Here is a 15773-nt window from a genome sequence, read left to right as displayed (position 1 = left end):
GGGACGAGGAGTTATTTGGTGATCGAGTTTTAGCCCGTGACAAGTGGTATCAAAACGAAAGTAGTATCGTATCCACGCTTGTGCTTCCGCATTTGAAAGAATATCGTGCTAGAAGAGATGGATTCAGGATCCAAAGTCACAAATGTTTCGACTGACCAATAGAAGGACAAGAGTCCAAGAGGGGCAAGTCCGTCGAGAGATGTGCTGACATGAAAGCACGGGTGACTCGGCTTGAGGAAGGCATGTGCGAGAACGAGGAGGCTCTCGAGGTGTTGAGCGCGGTGACCGATAAGGTGACAGTGTTAGATGAGGCTTGTGAAAAGTTAGAGAATGAGGTCATGATGATCATTAATAATGTGAATCGTAGCATTCGTGACAAAGTTCTAGCATCGGTTTGAGGGGAGGTTAATGATATCCGGAAGAATGTGCTTAAGACAATCCGAGTAGAAGTCCATGCGATGATCGACACTCTCCGAAGGGAGATGATGGGGAGATTCGAAGCAATGGAAGGTCGAATTAGGTGTAATGGAGGGGAACATAAAAGTGCGACACCTCATCGGATATATGTTCCCAATCCAACTCCATTTAAAGGCTTGAGGAGTGCAAGAGAAGTGGAGGATTTCCTTTGGAATATGGATCGGTACTTTCGGGCATCAAGCATATTTGATGATCGTACCAAGTTAGAAATAACACATTTCTTCTTACAAGGGATGGCGCTACTATGGTGGAGGAGGCGTGAATCATACATTGAACGAGGTACGTTGATGATAGAAATATGGGAAGACTTCAAGACCGAGTTCAAACGCCAATTCTTCCTGGAGAATGCCGATTTTGAGGCACGGAAGTAGCTGAGTCAACTTGTGCATAACATGACCATCAAGGAGTATGTGAAGGAGTTCCAAGAGTTGATGCTCCAGTTACCTAGTCTAACGGAACATGAGGCTCTGTTCGTGTTTGGTAATGGCCTAAAAACATGGGCATAGTTGGAGCTCCAAAGGGCTAAGGTGCAGAATGTCTTCGAGACAATTGTGGTTTCTAAGAGGCTAGTTAAGCTCAAGATGTCTGTGGACAGGCCAAAGCTCATCCGAGGTGATGAGAAGAATGGTGGGGGAGACCACCCACATGACAATGAGAAATGTGTGAGAAACCTCTCACTCAAGAAGGGGCATCCACACAACAACTCAGGGAGGCAAGTCGACGAAGCGGGTAAGCCAAGAGTGTGTCATTTTATGTGCCCATTTAAGGGGAAAATGTTGCAGCAGTTAAAGGAACTGAGTCATCCGAGGAAGAGGAAGAGACTCGAGTGAGATCCTTAAGACTACTCAATGTTTTGAAGACTAGTGTTGCGGAGCTAATCAAGGGAACAAAGAGGGGCTCGATGTTCGTGGATGCCTTGATCGGGAGAAGGCACATCAAAGCACTAGTGAATACTAGGGCTACTCACAACTTCATACGTGAAGGAATAGCTAAGGCGTTGGGTCTTTGCATCAACTGAACGAGAGGGACGATCATGTCATTTAATGTAGCCAAAGTGGTAGCTAGAGAGGCTAAGAGAGTGTAAATGCAAATTGGAGACTGGAAGGGAACAATCTCATTTACGTTAGTCTCTATAGATGACTACGGTGTAGTGTTGGGACTACAATGATTCGATTAGGTACGCGCCTGCATAATGCTTTATTTCTGATTCCTTAATCATTTTGGATCACGGAAAGACTAGAGTGATACCAACAAGAAAAGAATTAGAGGGAATATGCATGTTCTCGGTGATGCGATTCAACCGAGATCGTAAATGTGGTAAAAGGACATTTGCCACTTTTGCTAGGACGGATGATGGGGACGATTCCAAGGAGAAAATGATAGTATCTAAGGGAGTTTAGAGAGCGTGCAGAAGGCCTTCGAGGGGCTTAAGGTTAAAGGCACCAAACAACCATCAACTCCATATAATTTGGCCTCATGTAACGTGGGTCAAAGTCAGTCCGCCTTCACTCTCGACAAATCCTTAAAAAAGGATGTAGATCGTGCTCGGGCATCTTTAGAGAAAGCAACCAAAAAGATGAAGAAATGGGTAAATCTGAAGAGACTGGGGCGTGTAGTTGAGCAAAGGGACCGAACAAAGGGGAAATTACCCCCGTAACAATTGAAGTCTCTACGGTCTATGCTCAAAGGACTTGTGTGCAGATACAAGAGACCGATCAAGACCGAGAGACGTGTGGGAAACGTCTCATATCGATTGGAACTGAACGATATAAAACAAACTGAGTATCGGTTTAAGGTCGAGCCGAGGACGACCACGAGTTAGGTGGGGGAGAATGTCACGACCATTCAAATGGGGTGAAGATTTCAAGCCCACAAGGTCCATATGGAATGTTCTAAAATGATCTAGATTTTGCTAGGTTTTTGTATTCTTTTCTCTTTGGTGGAACTCTCTAGAATTCTTTAGGAGTTCCCATATCTTGGTAAGGTGATGAAATTCTCTAGATTTCTCTAAGAATTCCTAAAATATGTAGTTAGTAGAATTCTTTAGAAGCCTCTATGAATTCTTGGGTCTAGTTAGGTAATAGAAGAGTCTAAAAAACACTAGGTCAAGGAAGATCTAAAAGATCTCTCCACTTGTATATAAACAAGTCTTGACCCTAAACCAAACACCCTACCTCACACTTATAAGACAAAATATTCTCCAAACTCTTTCTCTCAAAGCCGTTCTTTCTTTTTTTCATGCTAATTATCTATGATTTAAGCAGTATTGATTAATGCCGCAAACCGTGATATTATGCTATCAAAATTTATAATTGGTATAATAAAAAAAAAAATCTGTTATTGAATCTACTTTTAGATTCGCCTGATCTGCTTGCAGAAATGCAAATGTAGTCTATATATTATTATTAATTAACATGAGATTGTTTAATCTTTCCCAACATTTCAAGGGTCATTTTGCTTTAGAATAAAGTTGAGGGGCATATTTGAACCCAAACGAAAAAGAGTAAAGGTCAGGACAGGGCATGACTGGACTGACATATATATACTCTCCCAATTTTCAAGAGAGAAGGAGACGAAGAAGAAAGCCGGCCCTTTTCTACCATCATCAACGAAGATAGGAGAGCAAATTCACTTCCAGGAGCTAAAATGTCTTTGAATCTGCACCTCTCTGCTTCTTCTTCAGCTTTCTTGTCTCAAAATCGCCTCCAAAACGGGTATTTTCACACTCAGCTTCTGGCCTGGTCACTTCACATGCCTATTTCTTTCTATTCGATTGTGATTGCTTAATTTCATCATTCTCTTGTAGACTCGCTTCTACACCTCGTCACGTTTCGACTCCGGCTAGGACCAATGGCATTTTTAAATGCGTCGCCACACCCCCGGCAGAGATAGCTGGTCAGAAATTCCATCCTTTACGGTGTCATTTTCTCTATTTATTTTCGATTTTTGTTCTACTATTGATGAAATTCAGCTGATACATTCAGATTCCTATGTTAATGTTGTGCTAGCTAATATCATGTGATTCTTATTGTTTCAGTACACAAGACAAAGGTTAACCGTAACTCCAACATGGCTAAACTTCAAGCTGGCTACCTTTTTCCCGAGGTTATTTATTATGTCCATCTTTGTTCCATACACTGACTTCTGATACTAGCTCTTAAGTTAGAACTTACTTGCTCCATTTTGATGAGACATAGAATTACAAACCCAGGAACTTTCTATCTGTATGTCTGGTCTCTCCTTTATGTGATGATGACTCATTTCCTGACAATTATATTTTAAGAACTTCTAAACCCTCTTCTCTCTATTGGTGTTTGACTTGGGTTTCCCTGCCAGTGGTATGTTTTAAGCTTGAGATGAAACCAATGGATTGCCTTGTTTGTTTGTTACTAAGATTTCCTTTAATTTTTTGGTGATATGAGGATTACAAAATCACGTGGTATAGCGATACCTTCATGGATTATCAACTCTCTATACTTATGCTTGTTTTAGCAAAACTATTGATTTCTGGAAACTTATTTGTTGTTGATGTACTGAAGCTCAAATTATCTCTTTTCCATAGATTGCCAGGAGAAAGTCTGCACATATGTTGAAGTATCCAGATGCACAAATTATAAGCCTTGGAATTGGTGACACCACTGAGCCCATTCCTGAAGTTATAACATCTGCCATGTCCAAGGTTTGTTGTTACTTGCACCATATGCAATTTTAATAATGATATATCATCCACTGTTTACTGTCTATTTATATGGTTTTTTAGTGAAAGAACTTCTCTTAAACTGCCTAAGTTTTATTACTTGACTTTAATTCTTCCAACAATGTACAGGTATCAATAATCTCATATGGTTGTTCCGTTCTATAATTAATATAAAAATAAATCGCTTAGTGAGAATATTTGATGGGCAACAATACCTTGTTTATGTGATGTGAAAGACTGAGATTTCCCCTGATTTAGCTTGGTCTTAGAAACCACCTATATTATCAAAAGACATGAGTTGCAATCTTCTTAAAGAGCTTTTACCTATGTGATTCATTCATTCTTTCTGTTTATCTTTAATCTGTTTATTACTGCTAGAATTTATAATCTTGACTATCTAATCACATGCTATGGTATGACTACACATTGAAGTAGTTGGTTCCCGCATTTCTAACAATATACACACCCACCAGAAAAAAAAAAGGAAAACAGGGAAGATGAAAATATTTAAGGTGGCGACTAGCTTATTGAATATTAATCACAACTTGATATCTTATTGCACATTAACTATTACTGATTAGCTTATTGAACCTTACTTATTTTTCACCTAGCACATTCTCATCTTTTGACATGAGATATTTCCCTTGTCTGCCAGAGATCATATGCACTTTCAACTAATGAGGGATATACTGGTTATGGAGCTGAACAAGGTGAAAAGGTATGAACTTATGTAATTGTGCAACTCAAATACTTCACCACTTAAAGTTTCTGAAGTGAGTTATTTGTGCATATTCATTTTGCTGCTTGATTGTTGTTCATGTTTCTTTCTCTACCCTTTCATGATCTACGTTTCTAAAATGTAAAGAAGTGATAGAGAATGTCAAGCAAAGGAGTCAAATCATAACTTGTCAACATTTAGTGATTACAATTATTCATCTTCTTCTTAAGAATCAAGGGCTTTATGCTCCATGTGTTTGCTTCTATCCGAAAAAAGGGGTTTTGTACGGGATGTGAATTTTTTGATCTTATTGGTATTTGGCCTTCTTTTGTACCTTTTTTATCCTCTATTCTTTTTGTTTTTGTTTATCTTCTCCCTTCATTCTGTAATGCTTTAAACGCTTCTTGCGTTTCTTTCTAATGAAAAGTTGACCTTAAAAAAATACTCAAATCTTCTTATGAAGTTATCTGCAAATGCTGGCTAATCTTTATGTGCTTGTAGAACGTTAAATTAATAGACATGACATCAATGTCTGTCAAGTTCTCCCACTTCTCTTATTAGTCTCACACTCTTTCTGTTAGGAAAGTGTTTCTCTCTCACAAAATTATGTCCAAGTGAGCTCCTAACTTTTGTGATTGGTCTAGTCCCTTCTCACCATACACTCTTTATCTCCTCAACCCTCTTTCGCACACTCTTTTTTTGTGCTCTCAGCCAATGTGGCAGTACACAATGCAGGACCTCTAAATCCTCCACTTCTAAATTTGAGTCTCAATTCTTTCTCCACCTCACTCTTCTTTTTGCTCTCAGCCAATGTTGCAGTACACAATGCAGGACCTCTTTATCCTCCACTTCTTAATTTAAGTCTCACAATTTAATTAATCTTTTACCCCACCCCACGCTCATAAATGTTTTCAATACAATGTTGACCCTCTTAAAAAAACAAATAAATTTGCATTAATCTTTACATGTATGAACTGGCAGCTTATTTCTAGTACTTATAATCCTTGATGATTTGATAAACATGATACAAAACATGGAACATTCTTGCTAGTATAAAATGTATTCCTTTTCTTATGCAAATTAACTCATCGGGGATCAGTAGATTGCATTGCGGGGTCTAATTCACTTCGGAGCCCACTCTTTTGTACTCTTTTTGCTTTGCTCACTGTTACGTGGTTTTTGGTTGTGGATCATTTGCTTAGACGTTTTGCTTAACAACCACTTTTGAATTAATGAAATGAACCCTGTTCAATTTTTTTTTATGCAAATTGAAATTTGTTTTTATATTCGATGTGTTGCACTATGCTTTTAATTTCCTCACAAAGCATCTGTTAGCCACTTGTGTTGCATATAAGATCCTCCCATTTTAGAGAATTTAGTCAGTATAAAATATGAGAATGATTAATGTTTTTCTGTATAGCTATTGAGAGCTACTATCGCTTCAACTTATTACGGGGAACTTGGCATAGAGGAAGAAGACATATTTGTTTCTGATGGTGCCAAAAGTGACATATCCCGCCTTCAGGTTGATTTTGCTTTCTTGCCAACTCTTTTAGTTGTCTATCATGGTTTCCTCTATCTAAATTCCTGACCAGTTAATCTGGAGGTTCCAATTTTTGGTGGCTGTCTTTGTTATAGGTCCTCTTTGGCTCCAATGTTACAATGGCAGTGCAAGACCCATCATACCCTGTAAGTGTGTATGACAACTTATTGCAGTTACCATGTTTCTTATACATGAGTGAGATAGTATTTCGTAAAACTCTTGCATCTCCGTTCCCCTTTGGAGTTTAAAGAGTAAAAACATATGTGACTGGATTGCCCTTGTCATTTTATTGAGAAAAGCACATACTAATGGCAGTCAAGTAGAACTGTATTAAAACACTTGACTAGTTACAGGAAGGTAAATTTCCTCAAAAGAGGTAATGAGAATAGCATGCACAGGTTAACATAACGTGAAAATAATATTTGTGAAATTAGATGTGATGACTGCTGCACAAAATGTAAATGGTTGTTGAACTATCTCATATCTTGCAGGCCTATGTTGACTCTAGTGTTATTATGGGTCAGACTGGATTGTATACGGATGATGTAGGGTTTTCAAAAATTGAATATATGAAGTGCACGCCAGAGAATGGCTTTTTCCCAGATTTGTCAAAAGTTGCTCGAACAGATATCATATTTTTCTGTTCACCTAACAACCCAACTGGTTCTGCTGCTACAAGAGACCAATTGATTCAGCTAGTACAGTTTGCCAAGAAGAATGGATCAATCATAGTCTATGATTCTGCATATGCAATGTATATGTCGAATGACAACCCAAAGTCCATCTTTGAAATTCCTGGAGCCAAAGAGGTGATAATATTTCTTCTCTGGGTTAATTTCTATCCCCATAGGCAACGATTGCACACCCCATTTAGAAACACTTTTTATTCATGTCTGAATCCAGATACAACAGCATTTGTAAACTAAAATTAGTTGAAGGCAGGTTCAAAATTTTATTTATGTTTCGATATTTGGATCCAGAAACAGATTAGAAAAGTGTTTCCAAATGGGGTCCCATCTTTCTTTCACGTACTAGTAGGATGCTGAGTAATTGATGCTTGTTTGTTCTGGGGAACCATAAGTGGCAAATAAATATTAAACCTAGTCATCAAGGCCGTTGAAACCTAGGCAAATAGATATTAAACCTAGGAATCAGGTTCAAAGTTATGTAACAACTTATGTTGCAGGTTGCGATTGAGGTTTCGTCATTTTCCAAGTATGCTGGGTTCACAGGAGTCCGTCTTGGTTGGACTGTCGTTCCAAAAGAACTTCAGTTTTCAGATGGTTTTTCAGTTGCAAAGGACTTCAACCGCATAGTTTGCACTTGCTTCAATGGTGCATCTAATATTGCACAAGCTGGTGGTTTAGCATGCCTTTCACCTGAAGGCCTCGGGGTAATGTTAAAAAACAAAAATAGCCTTAGTCTTTTTGTTATTGTTATTATTATTATTATTGTTCTAGAAGCATAACAAGTTGTTGTTGTTGCAGGCAATGCATGAGGTGATTGGTTTCTACAAAGAGAACACAGAAATCATAGTAAAGACATTCGAGTCTCTTGGTTTCAATGTATACGGAGGAAAGAATGCCCCTTACGTGTGGGTTCACTTCCCTGGTCAAAGCTCATGGGATGTTTTTAGTGAGATTCTCGAGAAAACCCATGTCGTTACTACCCCTGGGAGCGGCTTTGGACCTGGAGGGGAGGGCTTTGTCCGGGTGAGTGCCTTTGGTCATAGGGCTAATGTTTTGGAGGCTTGCAAGAGATTCAAGGACTTGTACACTTGAAAACAAACAAACCATCATTATTTTTCAGTTGCTTTTTTTGCTGTTATTGGGGGTGTTGTAGGATATCATCTTGTTTTGGAAGTTTTCCAGACACAATAGACAGAGTATTTATTTGAATGTTACATCTATCTTTCTTCTACCATTTGGCTATATATTATTTCTACTAAACTTGACTAATGGCGTTTCCTTTCTTCCTTCCAAATTGAGTTGTCATCATCTATCTAGGGGCAGCCTCCTCCAGCATCTGCACCACTGCCCTCATGGAAGGCCTTAGCCCCGGCACCCTGGTGGTGCACCTGACTGCAATGCCCAACACTCTCGCAGCATCGCTTCTGTGTGCCTCGGAGATGGTGGTGTCCACCAGCGACTCCCCATTATTATTATTATTGCCTCTTGTCATCATCAACTCGTAACACACCCACTGGACAATGTCCTTGCTCTCTCCAAACTCAGCCTCTACTGGTCTCTTTCCAGTCACCAGCTCCATCAGCACTACTCCAAAACTGTAAACATCGCTCTTCTCGTTCACTTTGTTCGTGTACCCGCACTCTTCAAAAACCAAGTAAGAAATCGAAACATTAACTTAGTTAGACATTAACTTAGTTAGACATAGATTCACTATGTACTAACATACCTGGAGCCATATAGCCGTGGGTTCCAGCAAAACCGTAAGTAGTAGTATCCCTGTCTCCTTGGGCATTCAAAATCTTGGCAAGCCCGAAGTCTGCAATTCTGGGCCTCATCTCATCGTCCAACAAAATATTGCTGGACTTCACATCCCTATGAATCACGGGCCTTTCACATCCGCGATGCAGGTAGTCCAGACCCCTTGCGGACCCCACCGCGATCTCGTATCTCAACCTCCATCCCATCTCCATCTTACGACATGCGTTGTGCATCCTGTCCCACAGACTCCCATTCGACATGTACTCGTACACCAACAGATCCGAGCTCTCCCCTGTGATACTACAGTACAACTTTACCACGTTCAAATGCCTCACAGAGCTTAACGCTGTCACCTCCGCCTCAAACTCCGACGACGACCGCACACTCCGCCTCTGCCCCCCCAGCATTGCCCTTCCGCTGCTGCTACTTCTGCTTCGGAAACTCTCGCCAGTTACGCTATCTGACCTCCAAATATGTTTAACTGCTAGCTTCTCCCCGTTCGCCAACACAACCTTGTAAACATTGCCGGAACCGCCTTTTCCTATTAGATTCTCCGTCCTAACAGCGTTCACTACCTCGTCTTCCGTAAAGCTTAACAGGTGAAACTGCCTCATGTCCCACGATCCGTGTCCTTGTCCTCGCTTTATCGGATGATGATTATCCTGGTGATCTATTTTACGTGTGTAGTGTTTGTGTGTCATATAGCAAGTAATCGACACCGCCAAAATAGTAACTCCCGCTATGAAGAGCGCTACAATTTTCCGAATATCGCGGTGCCTGCCTGAACCCAACGGAGAACACCTCGGATACTTTCTGTTTTTGCTGTTGCTGCACAGATCGGGGTTTCCAACGAAGCTTCCAGTAAACGGAGGAACTAGTAATGATTCTGGTATAGGACCGAAGAGCCTATTGTTCGATAGATCGAGCAGCGTTAGTGTCAATGATGACAAGCTAGATGGAATTTCACCAGAAAGATTGTTACTCGACAGGTTTAAGTAGTTTAAGCTGGGCAAAGTTCCAATCGTCATTGGTATTTCGCCGGAAAGAGAGTTACCGGCGAGATTGACCTCGCTGAGAGACCTGCAGGACCCTAATGACCAAGGGATTTGGCCAGAGAATAAGTTGTTCTCCAAATGTAGGCTGTCTAGATTCGTTAATTGCCCGATTTTCGCAGGAATTTTTCCAGAGAATCTGTTGGATCTCAGATCCACGGAGACTAACGAAACCGCCTCCGATATATTATCCGGTAGTTCGCCTGAAAAAAGATTGTCAGCTAGAAACAACTGTGCTAGAGACTTGGCATTACCAATGCTCTGGCCAACGGATCCTTGGAATTGATTCAACGAGAGATCAATTATGGTCATGTTAGGCAATCCCCATATCCCGGCAGGCACTGTCCCGGAGAGTGAATTATCGTTCACTCGGAAACGAATCAAAGAGGCGCAATCAGCGTATGCAGCCGGAATTTCGCCGGAGAAATTATTTTGCAAAATCAGAAGCTTAATCATTTTGCCATTCTTACACATATCAGGTGGTATCTGCCCTGACAATGAATTATCTGAAACATCTATGAATTCAAAATCTGACAAGGAACCTATACTCCACGGAAGAGAACCAGTTAGATTATTGGTATATAGAGAGAATTCTTTGAGGAATTTGAAGCTTCCGAACTCTTCCGGTATCTCCCCTGAGAAGCCATTTTCGAAAAGCTGAAGAGACTGGAGGCGGGTTAACGTTTTGAGCTCGGAAAGATCTCCTTCAAGACTGTTATTCGAAGCATCGAAGTTGATCAAGCTAGTAAGATTACCGAATCCATCTGGTAGTTTTCCGGTAAGGTGGTTATTGTAGAGCTCCAATTGCCATAGTTTTTGAAGGTTGGTGATTCCTGGAGGGATTTCACCAAACAGGGCGTTATCAGAGAGTTCCAGATTCTGGAGTAGAGTTAGATTACCAATTCCATCTGGAAATCTGCCATGGATACTGCAATTGGAGAGGTAAAGCCAATATAATTTGTTAAGGTTTAGGAGTTGGAGAGAAAAGGGTGTTGGGTCAAATGGGTTGTCTCCAAGACTCAAAAACTGGAGGTTGGTAAGATTTTCAAGAGACTTCCATGGAAATGGACCGGAGAATCCGCTGGCGTTCAAATTGAGGAACTTCAATTGGCTTAAAGGGGAAAGATCATTGGGAAGGAATTGACCCGTGAATGAATTCATGCTTAGATCTAAGTGCTGTAATTTGTTGCATTTGGACAGACCACTTGTTGTTATTTCTCCGGAGAGGGAGTTGGATTCGAATGAGAGCTTTTCTAAATTTTGAAGAGAGCATAATGAATCAAAGGAAAGAGTTCCTCCTGATAAACCTTGTTGGGGAAGGTTGATCTCTGTTACCATCCCGTCAGGACCACATACAATGCCGGAGAAATTGCAGGGAGAGTTGTCTTTGGTCCATGTTTGGAACACTGGGGTGGATGATGATGATGATGATGATGCCAAGGAGGACTTGAGATTGAGAAGGATTTGAAGCTCGGTGTCGTCGGAAGTAGAGAAAGAAATGAAGAAGGTAAGAAACATGGTGAGGATGAAGAAGTGATGAAAGGTGGTGCCGGACATGGCTGCCACTGCCAGTCGGTGGTGGTGGTGGTGAAGTGAGAAAGATGAATATTATGGTCTCTTTCTTTGTTTCTATCTGTTTGAATTTGAGTAGTAGTGTGGAAAGGAAAGAAGAAAGTCGGCATTTTGACACGAGGGCGGCTAGGGAATGTGAGAACTGTCAGAGGCTGCCATTGTTGACTTAACTTGAAAGATTTTGTTTAAGACGTAGAGTTTCTAGAGACGTAGAAGAAGGGAGGAAGAGTCGGTAGGTAGGCCTTGTTTGTTGGGATGAAACTGGCTGGAAGGAACCTAGAGTCCATTGTTGTTTTTCTAATTATTAAATATTTAACTTTGACTATAAATATTGGAATTCAATTGCTTTTTTTTCTTGAAAGTTAGTTCGATACTATCAGTTTATTCACTAAGGCAGCACAATCCGTACAAAATTAATAAATGAGGAGACTGATGCTTTACTTTTGTATATAAGTGTAATCTAATGAATGAAAGTGCATGTACTGTTGAATCGAAGTAACCCTTTTAACTGCGTTGCGACTTAGGAAGACATGTCGTTTGTTTTATTGTGGTGGTTATGAGACTGTCACAACAATTATATAATGTGAGTGATTTTCTAAAAGAAAAAAAGTTAAAATTAAACAACTCTTTAAATATATAGTTTTGGATTTAGTTACTATTTACACTACTTTTGATACTTAACTCCTCATAAAGAGAAGGAAAGTTGTTTCTTTTTTATAAAAAAAAGTAATTGTTATTAAAAGTAGGTATTATAAGTCAATAAAGAAGAAAAATTAGGATAATGTTGACTGTAGTCAGCTAGCTAGAGAGCAAAAAGTGACTAATCATTATTATTAAGTTGTCTTTCCTTTTTTTAAAAGGAAAAAGAAAATTAAGTTAGTCAAACAAAAAGAAAATGGAAGGAGTGGTTGAGAATTGAGATCTCCCTTCATCATTTTAAAATTATTTAGGATTGCAGATTTGATTAAAAGAAGATTCATTGTGTGTGATATTTGACAATTTTAGTTTAATCTAATTAATTAGACTTTTCAGTCCTGATTATTATTATAAATATTTATTTATTTAGAAAAAATATAAGATATTAAAATGTTATTTGTTTATTGTATATCATTTTAAGTTTCAAACTAAAGCCCAAATCCAATGTTGGGCAAAGACACAAAAGCCCATTATTGTTACTTGATAAATAAATAAAAATTCTTTTGTTTCAAATTATGGGGCTGCCCAATAAGAAACCCCACCAGCCCACACATAAAACTAACAAATTCCTAACTATATTTTTAAATTTATAATTTATATAATTATATCTAAAAATAGGTTTTTTTATTAGGCCCAGATGGTCAAAGTCTCTCTAACAGCTTCATATAAAATAAGATTTTGATGTAATATTTATAAATAAATAAAAAATCGATTTCACTACTTTAACTACCGAATTTCAGCGAATAATACGTTTTAACTATCGAATTTTAAAAAATCGTAGTCAAAATTCTCAGTTCGCTGAAATTCGGTAGTCAAATTTATGACAAGAAATTTTATTTATTTATAAATATCAAATATATATATATATATAATAATAATGCTTAATTTGAATTTTATTGCTTTGTCGGGTCGAGAGTTGTTGTTAATTTGGATATATATGAGAATAAATAGATATTTGTGACGGATTGTGGGTTGACTCACCATAAACTTGAAAATGTTAAATGTATGTTTAGTACTTACAATTTAACTAAATAAGTATAACTCTTTAATCAACTAAGCTAATAATAATTTATATTTTAAATTCACACCAAATTTGATGAATGTGCGACATTTCTAACAATATAAGTTAACTAATATATATATATATATATATATATATATATATATATATATATATATATATATATATATATATATATATATACTAATGCTTAATTTGAATTTGCTTGGTTTGTCAAGACAATAGTTGTGGTTAATTTGAATATATATCTGAGAGTAAATGGATATTTGTGTCAGATCGTGGGTTAACCCGCCCATAAACTTAAAACTGTTAAAAATAAAATTAAAAATGATATATGTATGTTTTGAACTTTCAACCTAACAAAATAAGTACAACCTTTTAACCAAATGTGATTGGGGTGTGTTTTTTCGAGGGATAATAGTTCGGTAACAAATGAGAGTGTTTAAAAAATATGAATCAAATATTTGATTGACCAAAGTGTGAGATCACGATGTTAAATATCGATTAAGATTTATGGTTTATTTTCTTAGGGATAAAAAATGTGTGAAAGTGTGATTAGAATGTGGTTTATCAAGGGATGCGAGGTGGGTAAGAAAGGATCATGAGGTCACAAGATTAAAGGTCGATTGAGATTGGTGGTTGGTTTGATGAAGGATAAGAGGCGTGTGAAACTATTATTGTGATTGGTGATTGGTTTCTAAGGAATAATATACATTTTAAAATGTGGTTGAGATTGATGGTTAGTTTACCGAGGGATAAAAGGCATGTGAAAATATGATAAAAAGACATATGAACACGTGTGAGTCATAAAATGTCGACTAATTAATTAATTGGTAATAAATATTAAATACAAAATATAAATATACACAAAAGTATAAAATTATTTTAACAATCTTAAGTGGTCTAGCAGTTAAGTTGTTCACATTTCATGTTTAAGACCAGAGTTTAAATCCCAAAAACTGTAAATTTAAAAGTGAGTATTATAAATATTTGAGAGATCGATATTAAAGAATGCATTTTTGATTATAATATACGGTGACACGACTTTTAAACAAAGGATAAAAGGCATGTGAAAGTATAAGGTCGAATTTATTGGTTGGTTTGACGAGCATTTGAATGTGTGAGGTTATAAGATGGAGGTCGGGTGTCAGCCGAAGGATAAATAGACATGAAAATGTGAGTCACAAGATGATGATAAATTGGGGATTAGTGGTTGGTTTGACAATGTATAAGAGGTGTGTGAATTGTGAACAATTGATATTGGTTGTTGATTTATTGAAGTGGGGGTAAAAGAGATCGTCTAAGATTGATGAGTTCTTGCAAAGGGGTAAAGAGGCATATGAGGAGGATAAAAAGACATATAAAAAGTGTGAGTCACAAGATGATGGTCAATAGGGGATTATTGGTTGGTTTGACTGAGATAAGAGGTGTGTGATCGATTGGAATTGGTTGTTGATTTATTGAAGTGGGGGATAAAAAAGGTCGACTAAGATTAGTAGATGGTTTGCCGATGGGATAAAGAGGCATATGAAAAAATGTGAGTCATAAGAAGTTAACTAATATTTGGTGAGTGGTTTGCCGAGTGGATAAATATGCATATGAAAAAATATGAGTTGCAAGAGGTCGACTAAGATTGGTGGGTGGTTTGTCGAGTGGATAAAGTGGCATACGAAAAAGTGTAAAGTCACGAGATGAAATGTCGATTGAGATTTAGTGGTTAGTTTGTAGAAGTGGGGGTAAATATAAGATTTAGTGGGTAGTTTGTCGAGTGGATAAAGATGCATATAAAAAAGTGCGAGTCACAAAAGGCCGACTAAGATTGGTGGGTGATTTACCGAGTGAATGAAGAGGCATATGAAAAGTGTGAGTCATAAGAGGTCGACTAAGATTGTTGGTTATTTTGTAGAAGTGAGGGTAAATATGAAAAATTGTGAGGTCACGAGATGAATTGTCGATGAGATAAAGAGGCATATGAAAAAATGTGAGTCACAAGAAGTCAACTAAGATTTGGTGAGTGGTTTGCCGAGTGGATAAAGATGCATATAAAAAAATGTGAGTCACAAGAGGTCGACTAAGATTAGTGGGTGGTTTTTCGAGTGGATAAAGAGATATATGAAAAAATGTAAGGTCACGAGATGAAATGTCGATTGAGTTTAGTGATTGGTTTGTAAATGTGAGGGTAAATATAAGATTTGGTGGGTGGTTTATCGAGTAGATAAAGAGGCATATGAAAAAGTATGAGTAACAAAAGGTCGACTCAGATTGGTGGGTGGTTTGCAGAGTGAATAAAGAGGCATATGAAAAGTGTGAATCATAAGATGTCGACTAAGATTGGTGGTTAATTTGTAGAAATGAGGGTAAATATGAAAAAGTATGAGGTCACGAGATGAATTGTTGATTGAGATTTGGTGGTTAGTTTGAAGAAGTGAGTGTAAATATAAGATTTGGTGGGTGATTTACCGAGTGGATAAAGTGACATATAAAAAAATTTGAGTCACAAAAGATCGGCTAAGATTAGTGGGTGGTTTCCCGAGTGGATAAAGAGACATA

At 38.0% G+C, this 15773-nt stretch overlaps 2 protein-coding genes across 2 annotated transcripts; one reads left to right on the top strand and one right to left on the bottom strand.

Annotated features, from left to right (window-relative positions):
* Window positions 1-3029: 3029 nt before the first annotated feature.
* Window positions 3030-8355, top strand: LOC124919075 (LL-diaminopimelate aminotransferase, chloroplastic). The gene is made up of 10 exons (XM_047459214.1): window positions 3030-3191; window positions 3284-3372; window positions 3515-3582; window positions 4040-4156; window positions 4830-4892; window positions 6313-6417; window positions 6531-6581; window positions 6927-7244; window positions 7622-7828; window positions 7923-8355. Exons 1-10 carry the CDS (start codon window positions 3124-3126, stop codon window positions 8214-8216), a joined length of 1380 nt encoding a protein of 459 aa, XP_047315170.1. The 5' UTR covers window positions 3030-3123; the 3' UTR covers window positions 8217-8355.
* LOC124919073 (receptor-like protein kinase 7) lies at window positions 8306-11733 on the bottom strand. The gene is made up of 2 exons (XM_047459212.1): window positions 8851-11733; window positions 8306-8765 (listed from the first exon to the last, which is right to left on the bottom strand). Exons 1-2 carry the CDS (start codon window positions 11489-11491, stop codon window positions 8434-8436), a joined length of 2973 nt encoding a protein of 990 aa, XP_047315168.1. The 5' UTR covers window positions 11492-11733; the 3' UTR covers window positions 8306-8433.
* Between the last annotated feature and the right edge of the window lie 4040 nt (window positions 11734-15773).

This window comes from Impatiens glandulifera, chromosome 1, assembly GCF_907164915.1.
Source record: "Impatiens glandulifera chromosome 1, dImpGla2.1, whole genome shotgun sequence".
In the NCBI taxonomy this organism is placed as follows: Eukaryota; Viridiplantae; Streptophyta; class Magnoliopsida; order Ericales; family Balsaminaceae; genus Impatiens; species Impatiens glandulifera.
This window is presented reverse-complemented; position numbering and strand designations above follow the sequence as displayed.

Bases quoted from the DNA above. Each gene is read 5' to 3' on its own strand.
- LOC124919075 (XM_047459214.1), top strand. From the start codon at position 3,124: ATGTCTTTGAATCTGCACCTCTCTGCTTCTTCTTCAGCTTTCTTGTCT. The intron at 6,582-6,926 runs GTAAGTGTGTAT...CATATCTTGCAG, and splicing joins TGCAAGACCCATCATACCCT to GCCTATGTTGACTCTAGTGT. The intron at 7,245-7,621 runs GTGATAATATTT...CTTATGTTGCAG, and splicing joins AAATTCCTGGAGCCAAAGAG to GTTGCGATTGAGGTTTCGTC.
- LOC124919073 (XM_047459212.1), bottom strand. From the start codon at position 11,491: ATGTCCGGCACCACCTTTCATCACTTCTTCATCCTCACCATGTTTCTT. The intron at 8,766-8,850 runs GTATGTTAGTAC...TGGTTTTTGAAG, and splicing joins CCACGGCTATATGGCTCCAG to AGTGCGGGTACACGAACAAA.